Source organism: Mobula birostris, chromosome 1, assembly GCF_030028105.1.
Source record: "Mobula birostris isolate sMobBir1 chromosome 1, sMobBir1.hap1, whole genome shotgun sequence".
Taxonomy (NCBI): Eukaryota; Metazoa; Chordata; class Chondrichthyes; order Myliobatiformes; family Myliobatidae; genus Mobula; species Mobula birostris.
In genome coordinates, this window is record NC_092370.1 from 66,580,766 (window position 1) to 66,607,509 (window position 26,744).

Consider the following 26,744-nt stretch of genomic DNA (forward strand, 5'->3'; position numbering starts at 1 on the left):
ATTTTGAACGGAGATGAAGAAGAATTTCCTTAGCCAGAGGGTGTTGAATCTGTAGAATTCATTGCCACAGACGACTGTGCAGGCCATGTCATTGGGTGTATTTAAGGCAGGTGTTAATAGGTTCTTAATTAATCAGGGCATCAAAGGTTGTGTTGGCGCATGGCCAGATGGTTAAGGCGTCGATCTAGTGATCTGAAGGTCGCTAGTTTGAGCCTCAGATGAGGCAGCGTGTTGTGTCCTTGAGCAAGACACTTAACCACACATTGCTCTGCGACAACTATCGGCCCAAGTGCCCTTCCTTTGGACAACATCGGTGGTGTGGAGAGGGGAGACTTGCAGCATGGGCAACTGCTGGTCTTCCATACAACCTTGCCCAGGCCTGCGCCCTGGAAACCTTCCCAGGCGCAAATCAGTCGTCTCACGAGACTAATGGATGCCTATAAAAAGGTTATGGGGAGAAGGTAGGAGAATGGGGTTGAGAGGAATAATAAATCAGCCATTATGGAATGGCAGAGGAGATTTGATGGACCAAATGGCCTAATTCTGCTCCTATGTCTTATGGTTCTTGAGAGCATTCACTCATAATTCAGGAATCCGCTGGTTTCTATCACGGACACACTAACAAAAGGCAAAGTCTCAGGTAGGTGAATCCATCATCAAACACACACACCATTCAGGCCATGCCTTTCTTTCAATACTACCATCAAGGCAGAAGGCACAGGGACCTGAAGATCCATACTCAAAGGTTCAACTGTAGCTGCTTCCCCACTGCCAATCAAGTTCTTGAATCAATCTCAGATTTTTTTTTCATCTACAGGGCATAGGATAAGGATTAGGAGTTTTAGTAGAAATACTGAGGAGGAACTTTTTCACCCAGAAGATGATAGGAATCTAGATCACATTGCCTGAGGGGCAGGTGGAGGAAGAGACTCTCAAAACCTTTAAGTATATTGAAGATTATTTGAAATGCCAAAATATAGAAGGCAGCTGACCAAGTACTGGTAAAAAGGGATTATTCAAGAGGGTTAGTTCATGGCCAGCAGGAACATGGGTGTAGCATGACACTTGAGATTCTGTGACTGGGAGTTATTTGATGAAAAAGGTCTTCCACTAGCATCAGTTGCCAAAAGGTCATCAGTGCAATCCTAGGATATATTTTTGTTTGCCTGCCTGAAGCCTATATGCCATTCACAGACGTTCTGCAGAATGGCTGCAGCAGCAACGCCTCCAGGACATTGGACATTAGGTGCTATGGAATCCTGTAGGAGGCGAACACAAGACATGGACTGGGTTAAGCACAATTCCACCCACTCATTTTTGCAGCTCACAACCATTGTTTGCATTCTTTTCCAGATAGGTGTTGTTGCTAATAAATGTATTCTCTTACTCTGGACAGTTCTGAGATACAACTCCGGCTTTCTACATGATCACAGATCTTGCATTTTGTTCCCCCTTCTTCATCCATCCACTCCACTTCCATGCTTCTGTACTTGCATAAAGACTTTAGCATCACTAATCTTTGCCACGGGTGAAGTATTAACAACTTGAAGCATTAACTCATAGCATGAAGGATGTTTTGATATAGTTTGCACAGTTTACTGTTACTGATTTGAAAATAATATACATACTTTACAGATGCTGCCTAATCTAGCTATTTCCAGATTTTCTATTAATATTTTTATTATTTGATTAATCTACAATTCGTACCAAGTCATTTCGCAATTCATGTTGGAATTTGGGTGTGTATGGATCTTAATTTTAAGTCCAGTAAAGTCCAGTTCATAATAAGCCCAGTGCTTACCTTTTGCGTATCTTTGATGTGCTTATTTTCCACTTTGATTTATATTTGGGTTTCTAAAGTTTCAGTGTGTATTATGTTTTCTGATAAATATTTCCCTGTTGAAATTATTTTGATGCAAAGTAAGCCATCAAGTATTTCTGATAACTATGTTTTTAATATTTATTTTCAGGCTGCTGATGTACTTGCAGTAAGGCAGAAAAGAAGAATCTATGACATCACCAATGTATTAGAAGGAATTGGCTTAATTGAGAAGAAGTCAAAAAACAGCATCCAGTGGAAGTGGGTTAAAGTAACAAAATATATTCTATATTTTAAATAATATCATAGAGAGACATTGCATGGAAGCAGACTCTTTAATCCACCAAGTACACTCCAATCATCAACCACACACCTGCACTAATCCTACATTACACCCATTTTTAAAATTATCCCCATGTTCCCTTCAACTGGCTTTTTTAGAGCAGCTTGTGATCAAGCACACTAAGGAACAGGCAGTTCTGGATTGAGTGGAGTGTAGTTAATAAGCTTAAGGTAAAGGAACCCTTAGGAGACAGTGATCATAATATGATAGAATTCACGCTGTAACTTGAGGGAGAGGAGCTAAAATTGGATGTATTCATATTACCGTTGAGTAAAGGTAACTACTGAGGCATGAGAGAGAAGGTGGCCAAATTTGGTTAGAAGGCAACACTAACAAGGATGATGATCCAGCAGCAATGGCTTAAGCTTCTGGGAATAATTCAGAAGATGCAGGATTGATTTACCCAAAGAATAAGGCGACTGTGACTGAGGAGGGAAGTCAAAGACAGCATAAAGGCAAAAGAGAGGACATACATTATAGCAATAATTAGTGGGAAACTAGGGGATTAGGACACTTAAAAACCAACAAGGCAAGCTAAAAGGCAATAAAGAGAAAAAAGATGAAATATGAAGGTAAACTAACCAATAATGTAAAAGAGGATATCAAAAGTTTTTTTTTCTTCAGATAAATAGGGAGTTGAGAGGTAAAAGTGAACTACAGACCACTGGAAAATTGTGCTGGGGAACAGAAGAATGGCGGATCACTCAATAAGTATTTTGCATCAGTCTTCACTGTGGAAGACAGCAACAGCATGCCAAAAATTTGAGGATCAGGATACTAAGGAGAAGGTCCTTGGGAAGCTGAAAGTGGATGTCTCCTGGACCAGATATACTACACCCCTAAGTTTTGAATGAGGGTATTTAAAGAAATTGTGGATGCATTAGTAATGATCTTTCAAGAATCACAAGATTCTGGAATAATTCTGGGGAAAATTGCAAATATCATGTCACTCTTTAAGAAGTGAGGGAGGCAAAAAAAAAAACAGGAAATTATCGGCCAGTTAGACTGACTTCAGTGGTCAGGAATATGTTGGGAGTCCATTATTAAGATTGAGGTTTCAGGGTATTTGGAGGCATATGATAAAACAGCCAGTGACTAGTGGTGTTTAGCAGGGGGCAGTATTGGGGCTGCAGTTTTTCATGTTATATGTACATTGGAATGGATAGCTTTGTGGTCAAGTTTGTAGATGATACAAAGGTAGGTAGAGGGGCAGGTAGTGCTGAGGGATCAGGAAGTCCACAGAAGCACTTGGACAGATTAGGAGAATGGGCAACGAAGTGGCACATGGAACATAGTGCAGGGAAATGTATGGCGTGCACTTCCAATGGAAGGAATAAATGCATAGACTTATTTTCTAAACCTATTAGCTTGCAGGACTATAGGAGGAAACAGAAGCTCTCCACGGGCACAGGAGAAGCATTTAATCTCCACACGATCAATGCCCAAAACTAAGGTTGAACCTGGATCTCTGAGCCAGTGAGTCAGTAGCTTTACTAATTATGCCATTGAGTTACCCCTATAGTTTAGATTTGGATTCAGAGGGCATCGTTTGTAGTTTGTGCAGGTTTTGAAAATGTAAACTGATAAAATTAAACCAATACATGAATAATAAGACAAGTTAAGGCTTTAAAAGGAAAAGGAATATGGGGCTTTATATTTAGTGATGAAGGGACAAAGCAAGGATATTAGGTGGTTTATCAGCTTTAGCAAGGATTTCAAGGACTTGGACAAATAGTAAACACAGGAAATGATGCTGCTAGGATTACTGAGGTTTGCCACTATTTTCTTTTCATTTTGGATTTCCAGCATTTGTAGTATTTTGTTTTTGATTACTAGTTGGCTGTGATAGATTGGGCAGTGTTACAGCTTATACAGTGGATAGCCAGTGGCAACATTTGAAGAGTGCATGAATGAATTACAATAATCACTGTTCCCTGTTTGGTGTAAAAATAAACGAAGAAAGGTGGATTTCAAATGATATTAGGGAAAATATTAAATCAAAGGAGAACAAATATGAAGAGGTGAGAAGAGTAGCAAAACCTGAAGGTTGGGATCATATTAGAAATCAACTAAGGAGGAATTAATTAGAAAGGAGAAAACAAAATCTTGCAGAGAACATAACTGTAAAATCTTCAAAAGATACGTGAAGAGAAATAAAATGAATAAAGATATATAAGTACCTTGCAGTCAGAAATGGGAACTTATAGAGGGGAATAAAGAAGAATCAAATCCATATTTTGGTTCTGATTTCACAAAGTATAGTGCAGATAACATCCTGGAAATATAGTAGAACACAGTATGTAGTGAGGGGGAGAAACTTAATGAAATCAGTATTAGTGAGGAAACAGCATGCGGGTAACTGCATAAATTAATAACTGATTAATCCTCGGAGCCTGCGTTCCAGAGTACTTAAGAATGAGCTGCAGAAAAAGAGGATGTGATGATGGGTCAGTTTCTGACATTCTTTAGATTCTAGCACAATTCCATCTGGTTGGGGATAGCGAATGTAACCACAGAAACGAGATAGAAATTATAGACTGGTTCGCCTCACATCAATAGTGGAGGGTATGCCAGAGTGCATTATAAAAAAAATGTAATAGTAGTGTGTTTGGATAAGAGTGACAGGCTCAGACAAAAGGAAATCAGGCTTGCCAAACCTACTAGATATTTTGATGCAGCTAGCAGGATAAACAACCAATGGAAATAATGTATTTGGATTTTATGAAAGTCTGCAATAAAGGTCCCACATAAGATACAGTATTCACATGCAAAACTCAAGCTTGTGGGATTTGGGTAAGGTGTTGATATGGATAGAGAACTGGCTGACTGACAAGAAACAAAGAGTAGAAATAAATTCATGCTCTTTGTTTCTTGTCACCAGACAGTTCTCTATCTGTATCAACACCTTATCCACTGGGGGGATTTATAATGGGGAAGGAGCTTGTTATCTGAATGGTGATGGATAGTGAAAGTTGAGTTGCAGTAGGACTTGCATGTTCTGTGTACCAGTCACCTAAGGTAAGCATGCAGATGCACCAGTGGGATAAGAAGAAAGTTAATATGCAGGTCATCTTAAGGAGCGGATTCACATATAGGAGAAGAAAAGTCATATTGCCATTGCTGATGTCTTGAGTACGGTGTGCAGTTTTGGTTTCCCTATCAGAGGAGAGATGCTGAAATGATGGAGGGAGTTAAACAAAGGTTCATCAAAGTGATTATTGAGATGCCAGGACCGGTGTATGAAAAATGTTTGGGTCAGTTAGGCTTGTATTCATTCAAGTTTGGCAGATTAAGAGGGAATCTCATTTAAAAAAAGTGCAAAAGTCTTACAAGACAGAGCAATTTAGATACAGAAAGGTTTCTAATATGGAGTCCACACGAAGGAAAAGATTAGAAGTGATGAACCTATAGAATTCTCTACCATAGAAAGCAATTAAAACCAAATCATTAAATGAAATCATGAAGGAGTCCGATATATTTCAATGACCTAGACAAGATTAATGAAATACCTGGTGTAAAATGGGACAGGGTATTGAATTTTAGTGATCGGCTGTCAGTGTGTTGAATGGCACAGCAGACTCAAAAGGTCAAAAGGCCTGTTGTAGAAACCTCCTCTTTTGTGTATTTCGATAACCTGAATTTGTATTGTCTTTCGGAGATGTGCTTCTTCAGTCCCTGTGGATGGAATAACAATGACATGTTAAAACTAGATGGAATAAGAATTGATACACTTCAGTTAGTTTGTTTATTTCAGAACGAGGTGTTTGCTTTGAGTACAGGCCATAATTAAGTGCTTTTGATTCAAGTGATAAATTTTAAGACCGAAAGACCTGGGAAAGAAGTTAGGCTATTTGGCCCATCAAGTCTGCTCCACCATTCAATCATGGCTGATACTTTTTATCCCCCCTCCTCAGCCTCGCTACCGAGTCTTCTCCCGATAACCTTTGATGCAGTGGCCAGTCAAGAACTTATCAATCTCCACCTTAAATACCCCCGACAACCCGGCCTCCACAGCTGCCTGTGGTGGCAAATTCCACAAATTCACCACCCTCTGACTAAAAAAAATTCTTCCACATCTCTGTTTCAAATGGATGCCCCCCTATCCTAGACTCCTTCACCATGGGAAACATCTTTTCCACATCTACTCTGTCTAGTGCTTTAACATTTGAAAGGTTTCAATGAGATCCCCCATCATCCTTCTAAGTTACAATGAGCACAGACCCAGAGCCATCAAACATTCCTCATATGATAATCCCTTCATTCCCGGAATCAACCTTGTGAATCTCCTCTGAACCCTTTCCAATGCCAGCACATCTTTTCTTGGATAAGGAGCTCAAAACTGTGCACAATACTCGAGGTAAGGATTCACCAGTGCCTTATAAAGCCTCAGCATCACATCCCTGCTTTTATATTCTAGACCTTCTTGAAATGAATGTTAACATTGCAGTTGCCTTCCTCACCGCCGACTCAACCTGCAAGTTAATCTTTAGGGTATTCTGCGCAAGGACTCTCAAGTCCCTTTGCGTCTCAGATTTTTGGATTTTCTCCTCTTTTAGAAAATAACTTGCACATTTATTTCTTCTACCAAGGTGCATGGCCATACATTTTCCAACATTGTATTTCATTTGCCATTTTCTTGCCATTCTCCTAATCTGTCTAAGTCCTTCCACCGCCGTCCTGTTTCCTCAACATTACCTGCCCCTCCACCAATCTTCATATCATCTGTGAATTTGACAACAAAGTCATCTATTCTATCATCTAAGTTATTGATGCACAGCATAAAAAGAAGCGGTCCCAACACCAACCCCTGCAGAACATCAGTCACTGGCAGCCAACTAGAAAAGGATTTTTTTTTTTTTTATCTCTTTCAATATTTTTATTAGTTTCTACATAGAAGAATACAGAGTACAAGAAGATATATATTATATAAGTCAAAAGAAAAAATAAAATAGTACCAAATACATTGTATTAAAAATACAATTACAAACACAAAACCCTGTATTCATAAAAATTAAACTAAATCGTAATATTGAAATATAATAATTTTGTTATACCAAAAAAAATCTAAGCCCACTACGAAAGTCAGAGCTGTTAGGATAAGCAAGAAAAAAGGAAAAAAACCCTTATCATATAATAAAATATATTATTAGCCACCATCTGTACTTTTACAACAAATCAAAGATTTTGAAAATAACTCAAAAATGGTCCCCACAATGTATAAAAGTCTTGGCTCGATTCAAAAACTGAACAATGGATCTTCTCTAAATTTAAGCATGACATAACGTCACATAACCATTGAGCATGAGTAGGCGGAACAGCATCATTCCCTCTAACAGTTTAAAGTGGTTCATAGGGCTCACATGTCTAAAGATAAGCTATCTCATTTCTATTTGGACATAAGCTATCTCCTTTCTGTGATAGATGTAATAATGGAGAAGCTTCGTTAATTCACATGTTTTTGATATGTCCGAGCCTTGAAAGATATTGGAAGGAAGTATTCCAAACTTTCTCGGTACTTTTCAAGGTAAATTTTAAGCCTGACTCTTTGACCGCATTATTTGGTATTGCTGGAGGAAAAGACTTTATTTTGGAGACACCTGATTTGCATATTTTGGCTTTTATCTCTCATAGCTGGGAGGGTGCTCTTGCTTAAATGGAAGGATGCTTTTTTTTATCTCAACATAAATCACTTGATTTAGATTGAGTACTTCAGTGGATTATCTTTCTTAAACAGAGTAACATGTGCATTATTTTCAACAGTAATAGAACATAGAAATCTACAGCACATTACAGGCACTTCAGCTTACAATGTTGTGCCGACCATATAACCTACCTAGAATTACCCTACCGCATAGCCTTCTATTTTTTTCTAAGCTCCATGTACCTATCTAAGAATCTCTTAAAAGACCCTATTTTATCCGCCTACACCATCGTCGCTGCTGGTGCGTTCCATGCACCCACCACTCTAGTGAAAAACTTACCCCTGACAGCCCCCTTGTACCTACTTCCAAGCACCTTAAAACTATGCCCCCCTCGTGTTAGTATTTCTGCCGTGGGGAAAAGGCTCTAACTACCCACATGATCAATGTCTCTCATCATCTTACACACCTCTATCAGGTCACTTCTCATCCTCCATTGCTCCAAAGAGAAAAGGCCAAGTTCACTCAACCTGTTCTTATAAGGCACACTCTCCAATCGAGGCAGCATCCTTGTAAATCCCCCTGTGCAATTTTTGTGCAGTATTCACACCCTTCCTGTAGTGACGTGACCAGAACTGAATACAGTACTCCCAAGTGGGATCTAAGTAAGGTCTTGTATAGCTGTAACACTACCTCATGGCTCTTGAACTCAACCCCATGGTTGATGAAAGCCAATATACCATACACCTTCTTAACAGCACTGTCAACCTGTGCAGCAGGTTTGAGTGTCATATGGACATGGATCCCAAGATCTCTCTGATCCTCCACTCTGCCAAGAGACTTACCATTAATATTATATTCTGTCTTCAAATTTGATCTACCAGAATGAACCACTTCACGCTTATTTGGGTTGAACTCAATCTGCCACTTGAGGCAGAACATCTCACCTAGTAATTCTGCCTTTAATCCTTGTGGCATTTGCTGACTGGCTGCCATCACCTTTAGCTATTCTTTTATTATTAAAAACCTGATTAAGGTGTTAACTTTGAGTCACATCTGACTGTCCCTTGGAGTAGAATCTACCAATCTAGGATGTTGATTCAGACATTTATGTGTTCCACCTGAGCATATAAACATCAACCATACTGTTCTGTGAATTTAATCTGTTATTGTGGAATGTAACTCAGAAGTATCATTGTATCAGGAAATCCTAGGATGTAACAAATATATATTTTCTCCATTTCCTCCAGCTTGCCAGTGCAAACTGGTTTAAAAACATGTATAATTGGTAACTTTGGAAACGTGTATACTGCTTATTTATTCAGATTAATGGGTGATTCCTCTTTTATTTGATTTATTAAACAATATTTATAAGTGAGCACAATTGTGATAAGTTTTCCTCCATTATGTGTTGCAGGATTCAATACACAAGTATGTATAATTAACATTTGTTTGTCTTTTAGATTGTCAATGATGACATTAATTTGAAAAATTCATTTTCTAATACAAGAACGGTGTAATTATATATTGAATTGAATGATCTTTATTGTCATTATACATAGGTACAATGAAACTCTGTTTGGCTTCCTCTCAGGCAATTAAATAAAGCGGTAGATAAAAACAAGACAGTAATAGCAAGACAGTATTAAGTAGATAAGTAGCAGACAATAAGTTGCAGCAGCACCAGAATATCACAGTGATGCACAAAGTGCCCTTAGTGCAAGTATTTGAGTCCTTGTGTGTGCATGTGTGTGCTCACAGTTTCAGTTATCGTTCTGTGGGAGTGGTGTGATGGAGGCCACAGCTCTGGGATAGAAGCTGTTCCTCAGTCTATTTGTTCTGGCTTTTAGTGTTCTGAACCTTTTGCAGGATGGCAGCGGGTCAAACAGGGAGTGGCTGGGGTGTGTGGTGTCTCTAGTTATGCTGATTGCTTTCCTCCTGAGTCTGCTGGGATAGATGGTGTCCAGTCCTGGGAGCTCCATCCTGACAATTCGCTGGGCTGCCTTCACCACGCGATGCAGGTCTTGTCGCTCAGCGGCTGTGCAACTGGCATACCACACTGTTGCACTGTTGGTCAGGATGGTTTCAGTTGAGCTTCTGTAAAAGTTAAGCAGCAGCTTTTGTGGGAGTTTGGCCTGTTTCAGCTTTCTGAGGAACAGGAGTCTTTGCTGTGCCTTTTTTTACAAGCAGCGAGGTACGAGGTGTTGGTGGTCCATGTCAGCTGTTTTGACAACATAACTCCAAGGAACTTTAGGTTTTCCACACTTTCCACTACCTCTCCATGTATATGTGTTTACGTGGATTTATGTTTTTGTGTGTTATGCGTAAATTTATGTGTTGAATGAAAGCATGCCTTTTGCAGATGTGGTAAAATCAATGATCAGCTGCAGTCCAGGTAAATATTTTTTTCTCTTTTAATAGGGGTGTTGGTCCGGGTTGCAATACTAAGGAAGTCATTGATCGATTGAGATACCTAAAGGCAGAAATTGAAGAACTGGAATCAAAGGAAAAAGAACTAGATCAACAGAAAATGTGGCTACAGCAGAGTATTGAGAACATAACTGACAGTTCACATAATAATAGATATCCTTTCTTACTGAGATATGTTCTAAATTAGTAATGATAGAAACTAATATTAGATCTTAAATTATGAATTATACAGGTCATCTGAGATCTGAAACAGATTAGGAAACAAGTAGAATAGCAGGAAGATGCTTCTACCTGTATCTTACTTAAAGATAGGATGGTAAAGCTGCTATCTCAGTGACAAAATCCAGGGATATTCCTGACCTCCAGTGCTGCCTGTGTGGAGTTTGCATATTCTTCCTGTAATCCCATAGAAACCCCCCGGTGCTTCAGTTTCATCCCATCAAAATCAAACTGGTTATTTAGTCACTGTAAATTGCCCTGATGTAGATTGGTGGTAGAATCTGGGGACAGTTGATGTTAACGTAGGGAGAATACTATGAGCACCACAATGGCATAGTCGTTAGTACAATACTATTACAGCTTAGGTTGTTGGAGTTCAATCCCAAGCGTGTCTGTACACTCTCCCTGTGGAGTGCTGGGTTTTCTCCGGGTGCTCTGGTTTCTTCCCACAGTCCAAAGACATATCAGATAGGTTAATTGGTCATTGTAAATTTTCCCATGATTAGGTAAGGGTTAAACTGGGGTTGTCAGATGTTAGTGGATGGCATGACTCAAAAGACCAGAAGGGCCTATTCTGCGCTGTATCTCTAAATAAGTAAAATAAAATAATAAAGTAGGATTAGTATAACTGGATGGAACAGATTTGGTAGGCCATAAGGACTATTTCCATGCTCTATGACTGTGATTATCATTTATCTTTTTCCTTATCTGTTTTACATTGGCATATACAACTCACGAAGATGTCTGCAATTGCTTTCAAGGTTCGTTAATTTTCTGCTATCATGAGAATCCCAATCTCTTTCCCCTTCCACCTGTTCCATTTCCCGCCGAGCATTACTTGCATTTGTTCAGCATCTTCCCAAGCAGTGCCGTGGTGGGAATGATCCAGCAACCGCTCCCCATTTCCTCCATGCCTTTTTAGGAGAACATCACCACTGTACTCTTTGGAGACAGCTTATGTACTGATGCCTACTATAAGCCCACGGACTCTCACAGCTACTTGGACTATTCCTCTTCCCACCCTGTTACTTGTAAGAATGTCATCCCCTTCTCTCAATTCCTCCGTCTCTGCCGCATCTGCTCTCAGAATGAGGCTTTTCATTCCAGGATGAAGGAGATATCTTCCTTTTTTAAAGAAAAAGGCTTCCCTTCCTCCACTATCAACTCTGCCCTCAAATGCATCTCTCCCATTTCACGCACATCTGCTCTCACTCCATCCTCCCGTCACTCCACTAGGGATAGGGTTCCTCTTGTCCTCACCTACCACCCCACCAGCCTCCGTGTCCAACATATAGTTCTCCGTAACTTCAGCCTTCTCCCAATGGGATACCACCACCAAGCATATCTTTCCCTCCATCCCCCCCCCCCCCACTTTCTGCTTTCCGCAGGGATCGCTCCCTATGCAACTTCCTTGTCCATTTGTCCCCCCCATCCCTTCCCACCGATCTCCCTCCTGGCACTTACCTTTGTGAGCGGAACGAGTGCTACACCTGCCCTTACACTTCCTCCCTCACCACCATTCAGGGCCCCAGACAGTCCTTCCAGGTGAGGCAACACTTCAGCTGTGAGTCTGCTGGTGTGATATACTGTGTCCGGTGCTCCCGGTGTGGCCTTCTATACACTGGTGAGACCCGAAGCAGATTGGGAGACCGCTTCGCTGAACCTGCTTCCACCAGAGGAAGCAGGATCTCCCAGTGGCCACCATTTTAATTCCACGTCCTATTTCCGTTCCAATATGTCAATCCATGGCCTCCTCTACTGTCGAGATGAAGTCACACTCAGGTTGGAGGAACAACACCTTATATTCCCTGTGGTTGCCTCCAACCTGATGGCATGAACATTGATTTCTCTAACTTCTCTAATGCCCCTCCTCCTCTTCTTACCCCATCCCTAATTATTTTTTTCTCTCTCTCTTTCCCTCTCACAATAACTCCTTGCCTGTTCTCCATCTTCCTCTGGTGCTCCCCTCCCCCTTTCTTTCTTCCAAGGCCTTCCGTCCTAATGATACTCCCCCTTCTCTAGCTTTGTATCCCTTTTGCCAATCAACTTCCCAGCTCTTAGCTTCATCCCTCCCCCTCCTGTCTTCTCCTATCATTTTGGGTCTCCCCCTCCCACTTTTAAATCTCTTTCTGTCTTTTTTCCGTTAGTCCTGATGAAGGGTCTCAACCCGAAACGTCGACTGTACTTCTTCCTATAGATGCGGCCTGGCCTGCTGCGTTCCATCGGCATTTTGTTTGTGTTGCTTGAATCACCCCTGTACTGTTGGATTGTCATGTGAGCAGTGCTTTTGCACCATACAGGAATGAAACCAATATGAATATTAACAAAATGAATTGCTATCTTACTTTGCCATCTGTATTGGTAACTTTTATCCCTTTAGCTACAGTTTTTTTTACTATATTAGTAAGTGATCTTCAAAAGTTTTACCTTTGTGGGCTAACAAGGTTTTAACCATGGGAACAAGAAATAGATTATTTCTGTAATTTGTCTAAATCTTGTCAATACTTGAAGTTTAAGGTTTTGGCAATAATGAAGCATTTAGAGATCTTTTCCAAAGTTTTCAATCCCACAAAATTTAATTATGACGCTGATAACAATGAAGTTTATTGGCAAATAGAACAAGTTCTATGGCTTTCAGATCTTTATTTTCAAGATCGTCAGTTTAAGAAGTCTGATATAAAGGTGCATTTAAAATGAAATTTCTGTGCATATTTGAGTAGTTTGAGGTAATTGGGTCAAATGGCTTATGTTGGAGGAATAGAAACATTCATTATTTTTATGTTTCTTTGAAACACAGCCAGAAGTTTTTTTTTGGATGGCACATAAGAATCTGAAATTTAAAAAAGAAAAGAATATTGCAGAGAAATGCTTGAATTCTCCTGTAGTTCACAGGAGTGACTTTGCTTTTGAGAAATTAAGAATTCATTAATTTAGAATTGATAGATGAAGTCTGTATTCCTTCCAATTTTATTTTATTCCTTTAAATGTTTAAAAATTTCTGTGACATTCACAAAGTTTTTGGTGCCTAGTGGAAGTTCTCAAACCTTTGTAGAGTGGTTTCTAATTACCGTGTTTAATATAACTTTTTAATCTATTTATATAGGTATACTAGAAGCTTGATTCAGACACTGAATTCATAACAAACAAAGTACTAATCCGTTCATGGTTTCATAACAGGTGATACACTTCTTGCCATCCAGGCCCCTTCTGGTACACAACTAGAAGTTCCAACTCCTGAAGTGGTATGTTTCATTGTAGTCAAGTGCTCCTCTTTTAATTGTAGGCATTTGCATTAAAGTTTTAAGGTGGAGTGGCAACGATATGCATTCTGGTTTTTACATTTTTATGTTATGAGCAGTATTTTAGAACACACTTCATAAATAGGCAATGTGAAGTTAAATTTCCTGTTTGTGTTTAATCCTGATTTATTTGTCTCTTCATTGTTACCAGGCTACTTTAATAAGTCACAATGTATTCTTTAAAATAACTCAAGTTATAACATCATCTGCTTTCTTGTGAAATACTGTTACAGGTTTAATTTGTATAAACCTGAATAACCTGCTTGTCTATGGCCAGAAAATCAAAATTTAAATGTACTATTCTTCCAATGGGCTATAGATCTCTCGTTTTTGTAACTGATCAAGTGAATGTTAAGTTCCCACGAGACTATCTGAAGGAGTTTTCTTAGTCCAGCCTCATTAAACTCATTATCTTGCTATTTGTCATATTACTGTTTGCATGATTTGCTGGGCTTCACACCAGTCCTTTTCAATGCTAAGACATAACTGTTGCTCTAAGTTCTACATTATGAGTTTGTGGGGACAGGTTTGCTATAAAAAAAAAAGGGAACCACAGTTTGGCTCAATTTATGAATAAGGAAGTGTATGTAGAAGCATATTAGGAATAAAATGAATAGTAGGTTTTAAGTTTTATTTTGACATTGTATCAGCACAACTCCAGTATTGGTTGTAGTCAGACACTGGAAATGAAGTCAGATGCTGATAAATATATTTTTAAATGTACATTGTGTCTTACTTAAAGTGCTTCAAATAGGATTGAATTGACTTTATTTCTTACATCCTTCACATACATGAGGAGTAAAAATCTTTACATTACGTCTCCATCTAAATGTGCAATGTGCAATCATAGTAATTTATAATAATTTATAATAAATAGAACAGTTAATGTAATATAGAGTAGCTCAAATCAGCATGAGTTCATCAGTCTGATGGCCTGGTGGAAGAAGCTGTCCCAGAGGCTGTTGGTCCTGGCTCTTATGCTGCGGTACCACTTCCTGGATGGTAGCAACTGGAATAGATTGTGGTTGGGATGGCTTGGGTCCTGAATGATCCTACAGGCCCCTTTTACACACCTGTCCTTGTAAATGTCCTGTAATTAAGGGAGGTACAATTCCCATACCAGGCAGTGATGCAGCCAGTCAGGGTGCTCTCATTTGTGCCCCTGTAGGAAGTTTTTAGCATATGGGGGCCCATACCAAACTTCCTCAACCCTCTGAGGTGAAAGAGACGCTGTTGTGCCTTTTTCACCACACAGCTTGTGTGTACAGGACGTGAGGTCCTCGGTGATGTGGATGCCGAGTTCTAGACTGTGAAGCATGAAACTTTGTAAAGATAGATTAATTATTAGCATGAAGAAAGTATTTTGTGTTTATATATTGCATTATCATTTAAGGTCCAACTTTAAAAAGAAATTAATGTCAATATCAAAGTGAAATGATTCCAGACTTTGTTTGATTTGGATTTTTTTAATAGATACAACAGAGTCCTTTATCATTTGCTTCAAAAATGCTTTTTGGTATCTTTGAGTCCTTCAACCAACAATCTGTTTATAGGAAAGCAGCACAAATATTTTTTAGTATTGTTCTGCTTCTGTAGATTGGGTTATTTTCACTGGATATGTGATAAGTATATCATCTAAGATTATTAGAGTGATGGGCTTATTCAAAGATGATGAAATAAAGATGATGTAAGCATCAAACTTGCTTTCTTTGGTGTCTTCAGATGCATGAAAGAGTAACTGGCACCTCTTTTTTGTGCTTGGTGTATAAAATTGAAAAAGAAGTATATTTTTTAATTTAATTTTAAAATTTATGTTCTTTTCCTAATGAAAGGGACCAAACGGACAAAAAAAGTACCAGATTAATTTGAAGAGTCAATCAGGACCCATTCATGTTGTTCTCATTAATAAAGAGTCTAAGTGCTCGAAGCCTATTGTGTTTCCAGTTCCTCCACCAGATGATCTAATGCAGCAACAAGAAAGTCCTGGAATGTTCTCAACCTCCCAAAAATTCCCTTTGTCTCCACTTCCAAACCAAGTTGCCTCATTAAAGGAATCAAACGTTGCTCAGGTTCCATTATCTCGGCCTTCTTCTGGTAAGTAGTAGATTGTTAGTGCCATGTTTTAGTTATATGTACAAAAATGAAAACCTTCAAAAATAAAAATTTTCATTTGGATATATGTCTTGTGTATTTCGGTATAGAATTGAATTAGTTGCCTCTTTGTGTTAAGGAAAAAATGATGTATTTTTCTTGTTTGTTAATTTAAATGTTATAACTTTTAAAATCAGATCGTGGCATCCAGTTACCTAGTATTGCACCAGAAGCCCCATACTTGAACCTGCCAGATACACCAGAGGTTTACAGAGGGATGACAACTGAATCACTACAGAATATTCGGGAGCAAAATGGATTGCAGTCACTGCTTCCAATAGATGTTCTGAAATATCCAACAACATCATGTGAACAAATAAAGATAGGAGAGTCAAGTGGTAAGAAAAACAATTCAGGTGTTGTGGCATTCACAATATGAGATATGTGAAGCACAAATAGTACCTGTAACTTACTGCTGTTTGATTGTTTCTGTTTTTATTTTTCACTGTCAGGAATGTCTCAACATCATCTTTGCTCTACTTCAGAGGTTTAGCAAAAATTGTAACCAGTTCATGTTCTTAGACTGCAAAAAAAAAAGAACTTCATGTTTTAATCTAAACAGAATAGGAACAAACGTACTTTCCTCCACAATGAAAGAATTACCATTGATGTCTGAATTGTTTAATGTCTTTAAAGACATTGCTGGTTGGGGATGTGTCGGCTGGCAGAGAATCTTTTGTTGTTCACTGGGTCTGACGAAGTAACTGCAAAATATTGAAAAAATAGGCAGCACCTGTGAAATACCCAGTAAGATTTGCAATCCTCAAGATAGTTCAGTGAATATACTAAAAAAATTGTATTGATTATCAGTATTAAATTGGCCTTTTATGACAGTGCTGCTCCCAATGCTACTCAGGCTTGAATGGCAATAGCTGGATGCTATTGTCAAAGTTAACATTAGCTTCCCTAGTACAAGCTGTACAAAGTGCAAACTACATTTTTCTAGTATGTTACCTGTAGGTAAGTGTAAATGTCTGTGATATTGCAGATAAGTGCATTTAAATTCAGGACAATAGCTTTTTTCAATCAGAACCAGGATTAGGTTTACTATTCCTGACATATGTTGTGAAATTTGTTAACTTTGCGACAGCAGTAAAATGCAATCCATGATAAATATAGAGAAAAAGAATTACAGTAAGTATATATGTGTATATGTGTTATAAGTAGGGCAAAAACAGAAATGAGAAAAGTAGTGAGGTAGTGCTTATGGGTTCAATGTCCATTTTCAAATTGGATGGCAGACGGGAAGAAGCTGTTCCTGATTTCGCTGAGTGTGTGCCTTCAGGCTTCTGTACCTTCCTGACGGTAAGAAGAAGAAGGAGGTATGTCACGGGTGGTTGAGGTCCTTAGTGATGGATGCCACCTTTCTGAGGCACCACTCCTTGAAGATGTATTGCATACTACAGAGGCCTGTACCGATGGTGGTTGGAACTGACTAATTTTACAACTCTTGGTAGCTTTTGTCGATCGAAGTATTGAAATGTGTGCAACTAATGGCATCCAAGTGAAAGTTTTTTTCAATTTTATTCTATTTTCTGCCTCTTAGTTTTTAAATTTGTCAAATGCCAAATTACTTTTAAGAGATTTAGAGTAGGAATTCTGTACTAGATGGGCCAAAGTAAGAGATTACTTTGGCCCATCTTTCTAGCTTCATTAACTTTAGCTCTCTGTTGTCGTGATAGAGAATTATTCTTGTCTTTGCAAAACTTGTCCTAACCCTGAGAGCTAAGTGTTGAGAGTTCTTTGCCATTGGAAACTTCTGGTTACTCTGCTGTTATACTTCGTTTTACACAATACCTGAAAAGCTATATTTTTATTTTAGCTACTCTTGATGGAGATATAATGGATGAATTTATATCATCAGATGGTAAGATTATTTTATTGATTACTGCCATGAAATTGGCTTTCATGTTTAAAGGCCATTATAAACTTCAGCAAATAATATTCTCCAAATTCCATTTTTGATTACTCAGCATCAAAAAACACCAAAAAGATCTGTAATTTTTAATTGTAACAGTTAAATGAAATCCACTCTGTTGTTAGTAAGATGTAATTTTTTAATCAGTGTACTTGGCAAGGGGAAGTCACAATGACACTCATTGAACAAAAATATGAGAACACAAAATCATGGCACAGCTTCAACTTGTTACATTCAAGGAAACCATGAGGATTTATCAGATATATATAATTATTCAGTTCCCTTTCAAATCCAAACTTACAGTGAGGACTTCATTTGTTCAACCTCTACATACCAAAATAGTCCAGGTCATGAAATACAAACAATTCCCAAATACAGGGAAAGAACTGGGGAATGTAACTAACTAGTTCGGTATTCAAAAGAGCTGGAGCTGATTGACTGATTTGCCTTGTGAGAAAAGGTTGGACCGGTTATGCTGCCATACATTTGAAATGTATAAGATTCTGAGGGATCTTGATGTAATGTGAAGATGATGGTTTATCTTGTGGGAGAATCTAGAACCAGGGATCACTTTTCAGAAAATAAGAGCTTAATCATTTAAACCACAGATTAAATGGGATTTTTTTTTCTAAGGCTCTTTCTGAAAGAGTAATGGGAGCAGAATCTTTGGAAGAATTTTTAAGGGAATGGTAGATTGATTCTTCGTAAAAGGAATGAAAAGTAGGGAAGCAAGAATGTATAAATTACAGTCAAATCAGACGTAATCTTATTTAATAGTGGAACAGGCTTGTGGACAAGATGGCCTACTTTTGCTCATAAATCTTATGTTTGTATGAATGGATCAGTGTGACCTTCAACAGTAGGGGATCCCCACTGCTATACATAGAAACATAGAAAATAGGTGCAGGAGTAGGCCATTCGGCCTTTGAGCCTGCACCACCATTCAGTATGATCATGGCTGACAATCCAACTCAGAACCCTGTACCAGCCTTCCTCCCATACCCCCTGATCCCTTTAGCCACAAGGGCCATATCTAACACCCTCATTTTAGTAGCCATCACTGTAAAGAGGGATGGATCCTCAGGGACATGGATTATCCTCCTACTTCAGTGGCTGCAAGCAACAATGCATTCTCCAAACTCAAAAGCTGAGCAGAGATGCCGTTGGAGTCACAGTATCTCAATTTCTAATCAACCTTCAATAATTTTTTCACTGTTTAATATTTACAACCTGCATTCCTTTCAAAGGGGGAGTAGTAGCATCTAAGCAAATTAAGCCAGCTGGGTGTAATAGAAATTGGGAATTACGAGGTCCAGCTCAAATACATCAGAAATGCTCAATCTGTCTGCACAATCTATGTATATCCATGAGACTCGGAAATTAATATTGGCCATGTGGGCAAATAATTTTTAGGATTCTGCAACAGAAATACTCCAGATTGAAAGAAATAAAGTAAAAAATTCTTAATATGTTGGAGTTATTTACAACAGGTGACTTACGTTTGGAATTGTCTTTTAAACATTGGTTTTCCCCCAATAATGAGCTCTGTTTTTCTGACAGTGTTTCCTCTCCTTCGACTTTCTCCTCCACCAGCTGATGAATACAGTTTCAACCTGGATGAAAATGAAGGTGTCTGTGATCTTTTTGATGTGCAGATTTTGAATTGTCGATTTTAACCGACGTCACACACAGTCTAAGATGTCAAATCTACCTCTAGACCACCAGTCATCCTTCAGAAACTACATTATCCATTTTGTGAAGTTCTGTATAGCATTTTCAAGACAAAAAGTTTAAGGTTCCTGAAGTTGTGTCCTTTTATATGTTTAAGTCTTATATGGACATTTTTATACAGTGGTTCAGTTTGTTTTATAACACTGCCAGGTGGCACACAATAGAATCTCTTACAATTGAATGTGATACTGCCAAGGAATAGTGTCCTTAATGTTATTACAAAAGTATTTGCTTCACAAATGACTTTTCAACTACCCTTTTAAATAGGGTGGCAGAAAGAAGTGAATTTTTTTTTCATACACTGCACACTTTAAGTGCCTTTTGATTCTTGCACTTTAGGAGCGATTTTTGTTTTGTAATAATGGACAGGGAAACCTGCTTTATTTTAGAATTGAAATAAGTAGTCTCCTAATATGCTGTTAGTTGACCACAGGCTGTGTTTTCTCTTTAAGACCTTAGACCAATTTCACTATACTTCTATTAATCCAGCGCATTTTTAGATCAGAGGAGGAGTATGTTTTAGGGAAAGATATTTGGAAACTGAATGTGCCCAAAAGATCTAACACTAACCATCTGGAATGTTTTTCATTCCCACAACTTACACTAAACTCTACTGGTGAGTAGGATTCACGTCAATATGATTACAGTAATCAGTGATTGGATTATAACAAATATGGAATAAATAGATTTGTGTTTTGGTAGCTTATTAGTAATTATGCAAATAACTTCAAATTTGGCCTGTCTCCTCCAGCCTTTGAGTTGGATTTGTGAAATAACTTTGATAACTAGTTGATCTAAAGTGATTGTTTGGGCTTAACTACATTTTGCAAAATGTTTACATTTACATTTTGTATATGGATAAAGTTGTCCATTGCAGTGCCTATAACGTAGAAATACAAGCAGGGAAGTTCTTTGTATTACTCAGTATTTTATTGACCAAAGTTGTGTTCTTTTTTCAAATAAAAGATACAAAAGATAAAACTTTCATTCTCTGCTTTTGGAATCCAAGTCCATCTTTAGAAAGAATCACAGTGGTACACAGGATTACCATTGTCACTGGTATCACACAGTGGACAAGAATTTTAGTATTTCAGCTCCATGATATGGTCCAGATAAGTTAAAATCATTTGTCATAGCTGATATGTTTACAATGTTTTAACTTTCATTTTGCTTCTAATGTCAATTATAATGCACATAAGTTCCTTTTAAAATGATGGGTAGTTCATTTGTCTCATTCTCTGTCAAATCAAAATAGCCCTCAAATATAGTCCAGTGATATTCTGCCCTGCTTGCGGTTTTCTATTTAAGTCATAGAACACTGCAGCACAGAAATGGGTCCTTTGATCCATCTAGTCCGTGCTGAACATTTAGTCTGCCTAGTTCCATAGCCCTGCATTCCACTCCCCTCCATGTACCTAGCCGAATTTCTCTTAAATGTTGAACTCGCTGAATCCACCACTTCTGTTGGCAGCTCATTCCACACTCTCGCTGTCCTCTGAGTGAAGAAGTTCCCTTAAACTTTTCACCTTTCACCCTTAACCCATGACCTCTAGTTCTAGTCTCACACAACCTCAGTGGAAAAAGCCTGCATACATTTACCCTATCTATACTCCTCATAATTGTGTATAGCTCTATCAAATCTCCCCTTACTCTTCTAAACTCCACGGAATAAAGTCCTAACCTATTCAACCTCTTCTTTTAATTCAGATTCTCATGTCCTGGCAACATCCTTGTAAATTTTCTGTGCATTCTCAATTTTATTGATATGTTTCCTGTAGGTAGGTGAGCAGAAATGGACACAACACTCTAAATTATGCCTCACCAATATCTTGTATAACTTCAGCATATCATTCCAACTCCTGTCCAAAGTACTTTGATCAATGAAGGACAATGTACCAAAAGCTTTTTTTAACAACCCTATCTACTTCTGACACCACTTTCAAGGAACTATGGATCTGTATTTCAAGATCCCTCTGTTCTACCATATTCTTCCCATGTCTTACTGCTCACTATGTGTACTATCTTGGATTGTTCTCCCAAAGTCCAACACCTCTCTGACACAGCTAGGTGAATAGTTTAGCTCATGGGGGAGCTGCGGAGCAGACTCGATGGGCCGAATGGCCTACTTCTGCTCCTTTGTCTTGTGATCTTGTGATCTCACACTTATCTGCATTAAGTTCCATTTGCCATTTTTCAGCCTGCTTTTCTAGCTGGTCCCCACTGCAAGCTTTGATAGCCTTTCTCGCTGTCCATTATGCTTCCCAATCCTGGTGCCATCCACAAACTTCGTGATACATTATCATCCAGGTTGTTGATAGAGATGACAAATAATGGGCCCAGCACCAAACCCTGCAGTACTCCACTTGTCACAGGCCACCAGTCAGAGCCTGCCATCTCCTACCACTCTGGCTCTTACCTCAAAGTCAACATCTAGTCTAATTTACTGCCTCATCCTGAATGCCAAGTGACTGAACCTTCACCAACCTCCCATGCAGGACCGTGTCAAAAGCCTTGCTAAAGTCCATGTAGGCAACTTCTATTGCCCTTCCTTCATCAACTTTCCTGGTAATTTCCTCAAAAATCTCTCTTAAGGTTTGATTAGATACAACCTGCCATGCTAACTATCACTGATCGATCCCTGTCTATCCAAATACTTATATATCCGCTTCCTTAGAATACCTCCGAATAACTTATCCACTACTGATGTCAGGCTTACCGGTCTATAATTTCCCAGCTTATTTTCAGAGCCTTTCATAAACAGCAGAACAACATTAGCTATCCTTCAATCCTTCAGCACCTTACCCGTTGCTAAGGATGTTGTAGGATCTCTGCTAGGGCCTCTTCAGTTTCTACACTAGCCTCTCACAGTGTCTGAGGGAAACACCTTGTCAGGCCCTGGTGATTTATCCACCCTATTTTGCCTCAAGACAGCAAACACCTTCTCTATAACCTGATTAGTCAAAACCTTTGGTCTAAGTTCTAAAATATTTGGACATACAACTGTAAGGATGATCTAAAAACAGTATGAGGAAGCAAATAATTATGGAGGCACTTAACCATGAAGTTTAAAACCTGGACAATTGGAAGCGAGAAACTAATGTCATCTACAGCTATTAATCAGTAAAAAGTAGTGGTATTTAAACTTGCTATTCTATAACACCTCAATTTATAAAGGTAATATCTACCTGTATTATTCAGATTTTAGAATAATTTACAGTGAGACTTCCAAGAAGTACCTTGAATAGACTTTGATATATTACACAAAAGAGTAACTGATCTTGAAATTACGTGAACTAAGGCACAATAACATCACATTGATTCCAGAGACTGAATTGTAAATTCAGAAGTTGGTGTACAGCAATATTGGTAACTTCCAACTGAATAGTAAGATTGGGACAGAAATGTGTCCCATTAAATTAAGACTTATAAATATGTGTTGAACCAAAACTAGAATTATGGTGACTGAAGCCGTAGATGTCACGGAAAGGGGAGGAATGGAGAGAAAGTGTGTAAGAGCTCCAGGTCAGGAACAAAGATTAGAAATCAATGCAGTATTATAGATTATATTAATGAGCATATGGGTCAGAAGAAGATGGGCAGAAGGGTTCCAGACTAGGTGAAGTTATAGCATGAAGGACAACAGAAGATACCAAAAATGGCAGGTCAGATGACATCTTTGGAGAGATGAACAACAGGTGACTTCTGAAACATTAAAAAGTGATGACTGAAACATAATTTATTTTTCTCATAACAGATGCTGTCTGACGTGCAGAGTATTTCCAGCATTTTTGTTTCAGATTTCATCTGCACAATTTTGCTCTGAGGATGACAAACTGGACAGGGGAGTATTGGAATAACTGAGTCCGGAGGTAAGAAAGGACACTAACATTTTCTGAGTGGCTTGTATGCTGGAGATAATTGCCTGCTTGAGTCACCCACGGTACTGAGGGTTATGTATAATAATGAGTATCTAAACTGGAATAATTTTCCACTGAAATGTAATTGATATCACAATATGGGAATTGTTTTAGGAAGATTAATTTCGAAATTCAAATTGAATTGTGCAGTGTTTAACCACTGGGTGGCACAATAGACTTTAAAAATTACATGTCTGAAAGGAATCCACTTTTATTCACTCATGTGTCATGAACATTACTGGCACCTTGACAATATTTTTAATGTAACTATTTAAAAGGGAGATTTTTAAATATGTGTTGACTAATTATTATGGTGAAAATATCTAAAACTCCTACCTGGTACCAAGATTCATCAAGTAATCTGAATACGGAAGATCTAATTCATTGGTAATTTAGAACATTGTTACAAGTTTTAGGTGGACTTATTAATGTAAAGCATTCCATTATATCAGTTAAAGTCTTGTTTTATTAGTCAACTAAGTATTTACCAGTATAAAAGAAAAATGGAACTAAAAATTATTGGCTCAAGTCAAATGTTTATTTCCTTAAATTGTTTTGGAAAAAAAAACTAAATGCAAACATGCTAGATAAGTAAGCAAATTACATGGTTTAACATTTAAAACCACACTCTTGAAACATAAAACATACAAAATGTGTAATGATAACACTATCTTATGTGAACTTTCAATAACACACATTGAATAGATGCAAATATTCCCTTACTTAAACTTCTTCCATTATTTAACCTGACAAAATGCTTCATACATTGTACATGCTACTTCATCTCTATCATTGATGGCGCAGAAAGAATTTTCTTCATTGTCAGTTCTGAATGAGCAGATTTGCTTCGGTCAGATAAATACTTTTCTCTGACCATTCAACCTTGACATCGAACACTACTTTGCTCTTCCCTGCCTTTTTGCTGCAAGTAAAGTTGGAAACATTGGTTCTTCTCTTGGAATATCTCTGAATTTGAACCAGCTAGCTGTCAGCTAAAGGGTACAAAATAAGTGGGGGCAAGATCAATCTCTCTATTTAATATGCAATAATCTTATACATGTTTAACATTACTGTTTAAATGCTAAACCTATATCTAGCACAAGTTATGGCATGTTTAAAATCCTCCCATCAGGAAGTGAAAAGGATGCAGTTTAACCTTCAGACTGCAAGGCAACTTCCAAGGCTCCATCAGTCAATTTCAGAAGAATTCAGCACCTATACAATGCCAATAAAACAAATTTTATAACCACGCTATAATCTTAATCATAGTACTCAAAACCATTACAGGCAGAACAGCCACTAAACTTTCTCTACTGCTCTCAATGTTAAAGGATGTTATAAAAAGTAAATGTGGGTGATCTGCACTGTAGATTGTAATAAATATTATAAGTCAAAGCAGCAAAATTGGAAGATTTATTTCAGGCTAAAGTTCAGAATCAGGTTTATTATGTCTGACATATGTTGTGCAATTTATTATAAATTACAGTAAGAAATGGTAAAAGTTTCCATGAAAAGATGCTTCTGCGGATTAGATATCACATTAAACTGATTTTTAAAATTGGTTTTCAATTCTGTTTACACAAATATTACTTTGAGGTTGATTTATGAAATACTAAATAAACATTAACAATTAGGATGTGTTGTTCTGAGCCCTACCATTAAGAAGCACTACTTAATGTAGAGTTGATAAAAACTGATCAATATTGTAAAAGTTACCACCTAACTTTAAAATAGTGGAAATTTTCCTTAGGATATTTCTTTTCGTATTGTGTTAAAACAAGTTAAAAACAATTAATAACATCAATGTTGAGTAAACAAGTTTAGAAATACAATCCACACAGAAGAAATTAATTTCTTGAAGGAATAAAAAGTAAATAAGCACAATATTTGACCTTACATTATAAGGGTGTGGTTTCAATCTCACTTCTACCAAACTGTGTAGAGATATGATAGCACTATCTAATTTGTACTTTTAAGAGTACTAAATATGTAAACAACCCCTTCAGTAGATATTTTTCCAGACAGCTAACTGCTCAATATTTTTGAGATCTATCAATTGTGAAATAGCAATGTCCAGTTATGTGTACAAGTCAAACTTGAGGTTGCCTGTCAAATATGACTCATTTGCACTCTAGTTCTGTGGGTCCAGAGGTATTGTATATAACATTGAGGTAAAGAATAGTAAGAATTATTTCCCATGGTAGAGACATCAAAATCAAGAGGGCATAAAGTGAAAGGAAGGAGGTTAAGTGGGATCCGAAAGTTCTTTTTTAGATTAGATTAGATTAGATTGAACTTTATTGTCATTGTGCCAAGTACAGATACAAAGCCAATGAAATGTAATTAGCATCTAACCAGAAGTGCAAAAGAATAGTATTATTTAGAAAATAACTACAAATAAAAAATAAGTGTTACAGCATACAAATATAAAAGTACTGAGACAGTCCAATATGGGTACAATACTGCTTAGCACTGTGATGTGAGGTTCGGGGAGTGGAGGCTCCTGTAGCGCCTACCGGATGGGAGGAGAGTAAAAAGTCCATGGTTAGGGTGAGATGCATCGTTGATAATGCTTTTCGCCCTGCCCAGGCAGTGTTTATGGTAGATGTTCTCAATGGTGGGCAAATGGATGCCGATAATCCACTGGGCAGTTTTCACCACCCGCTGGAGTGCTTTGCAGTCCAATTGCCATACCACACTGAGATGCAGTTGGTGAGTATGCTCTCCATGGTACAGCAGTAAAAACCCGTCAGCATCCTGGGACAGAGGTGAGCTCTCTTGATGCTCCGCAGGAAATAAAGGTGCCGTTGTGCCTTTTTGATCAGGATGGAGGAGTTCAGGGACCAAGTGAGATCATCGGAAATGTGGACACCAAGAAATTTGAAGCTTGATACACGCTCCACTACAGCTCTGTTGATGTAGATGAGGACATGCGTGTGGCTCTTAGCATGCCTGAAGTGCACAATAATCTCCTTGGTCTTCTGGGTGTTAAGGGCCAGGTGATTATCGGCACACCATGTGGCTAGGTGCTGGACCTCATCCCTGTAGGCCGTCTTATCATCCCCTCTGATCAGGCCAACCACCGTGGTGTCGTCTGCGAACTTGATTATGGAATTAGAACTATGTACAGGAACGCAGTCATAGGTGAAAAGGGAGTACAGAAGAGGGCTCAGCACACAGCCTTGAGGCACGCCGGTATTCAGGGTGAGAATGGAGGAGGAGAGGTTGTCTAATTTAACAGATTGGGGTCTGTTAGTCAGAAAGTCCAAGTGCCAATT

The 26,744-nt window shown here is 38.3% G+C and overlaps 1 protein-coding gene across 5 annotated transcripts in view; it reads left to right on the forward strand.

Moving 5' to 3' along the window:
- LOC140196708 (transcription factor E2F5-like) overlaps window positions 1-26,744 on the forward strand; it is a 61,544-nt gene that overhangs the window by 4,847 nt on the left and 29,953 nt on the right. For 2 of the 5 annotated variants that reach the window (XR_011885789.1, XR_011885792.1), the window contains exons 2-10: window positions 1,971-2,080; window positions 10,223-10,384; window positions 11,168-11,211; window positions 13,628-13,692; window positions 15,582-15,843; window positions 16,038-16,238; window positions 17,723-17,767; window positions 19,379-19,447; window positions 23,304-23,418. Coding sequence is in view for 3 of the 5 variants with exons in the window: in XM_072256367.1 (XP_072112468.1) it covers window positions 1,971-2,080; window positions 10,223-10,384; window positions 11,168-11,211; window positions 13,628-13,692; window positions 15,582-15,843; window positions 16,038-16,238; window positions 17,723-17,767; window positions 19,379-19,494 (1,005 nt within the window). In the remaining 2 variants the exon portion in view is untranslated. Of the gene's footprint in view, window positions 1-1,970; window positions 2,081-10,222; window positions 10,385-11,167; window positions 11,212-13,627; window positions 13,693-15,581; window positions 15,844-16,037; window positions 16,239-17,722; window positions 17,768-19,378; window positions 20,579-23,303; window positions 23,896-26,744 lie in introns of those variants that run through there. The other 3 variants (XM_072256383.1, XM_072256377.1, XM_072256367.1) reach the window with 3 other exon arrangements.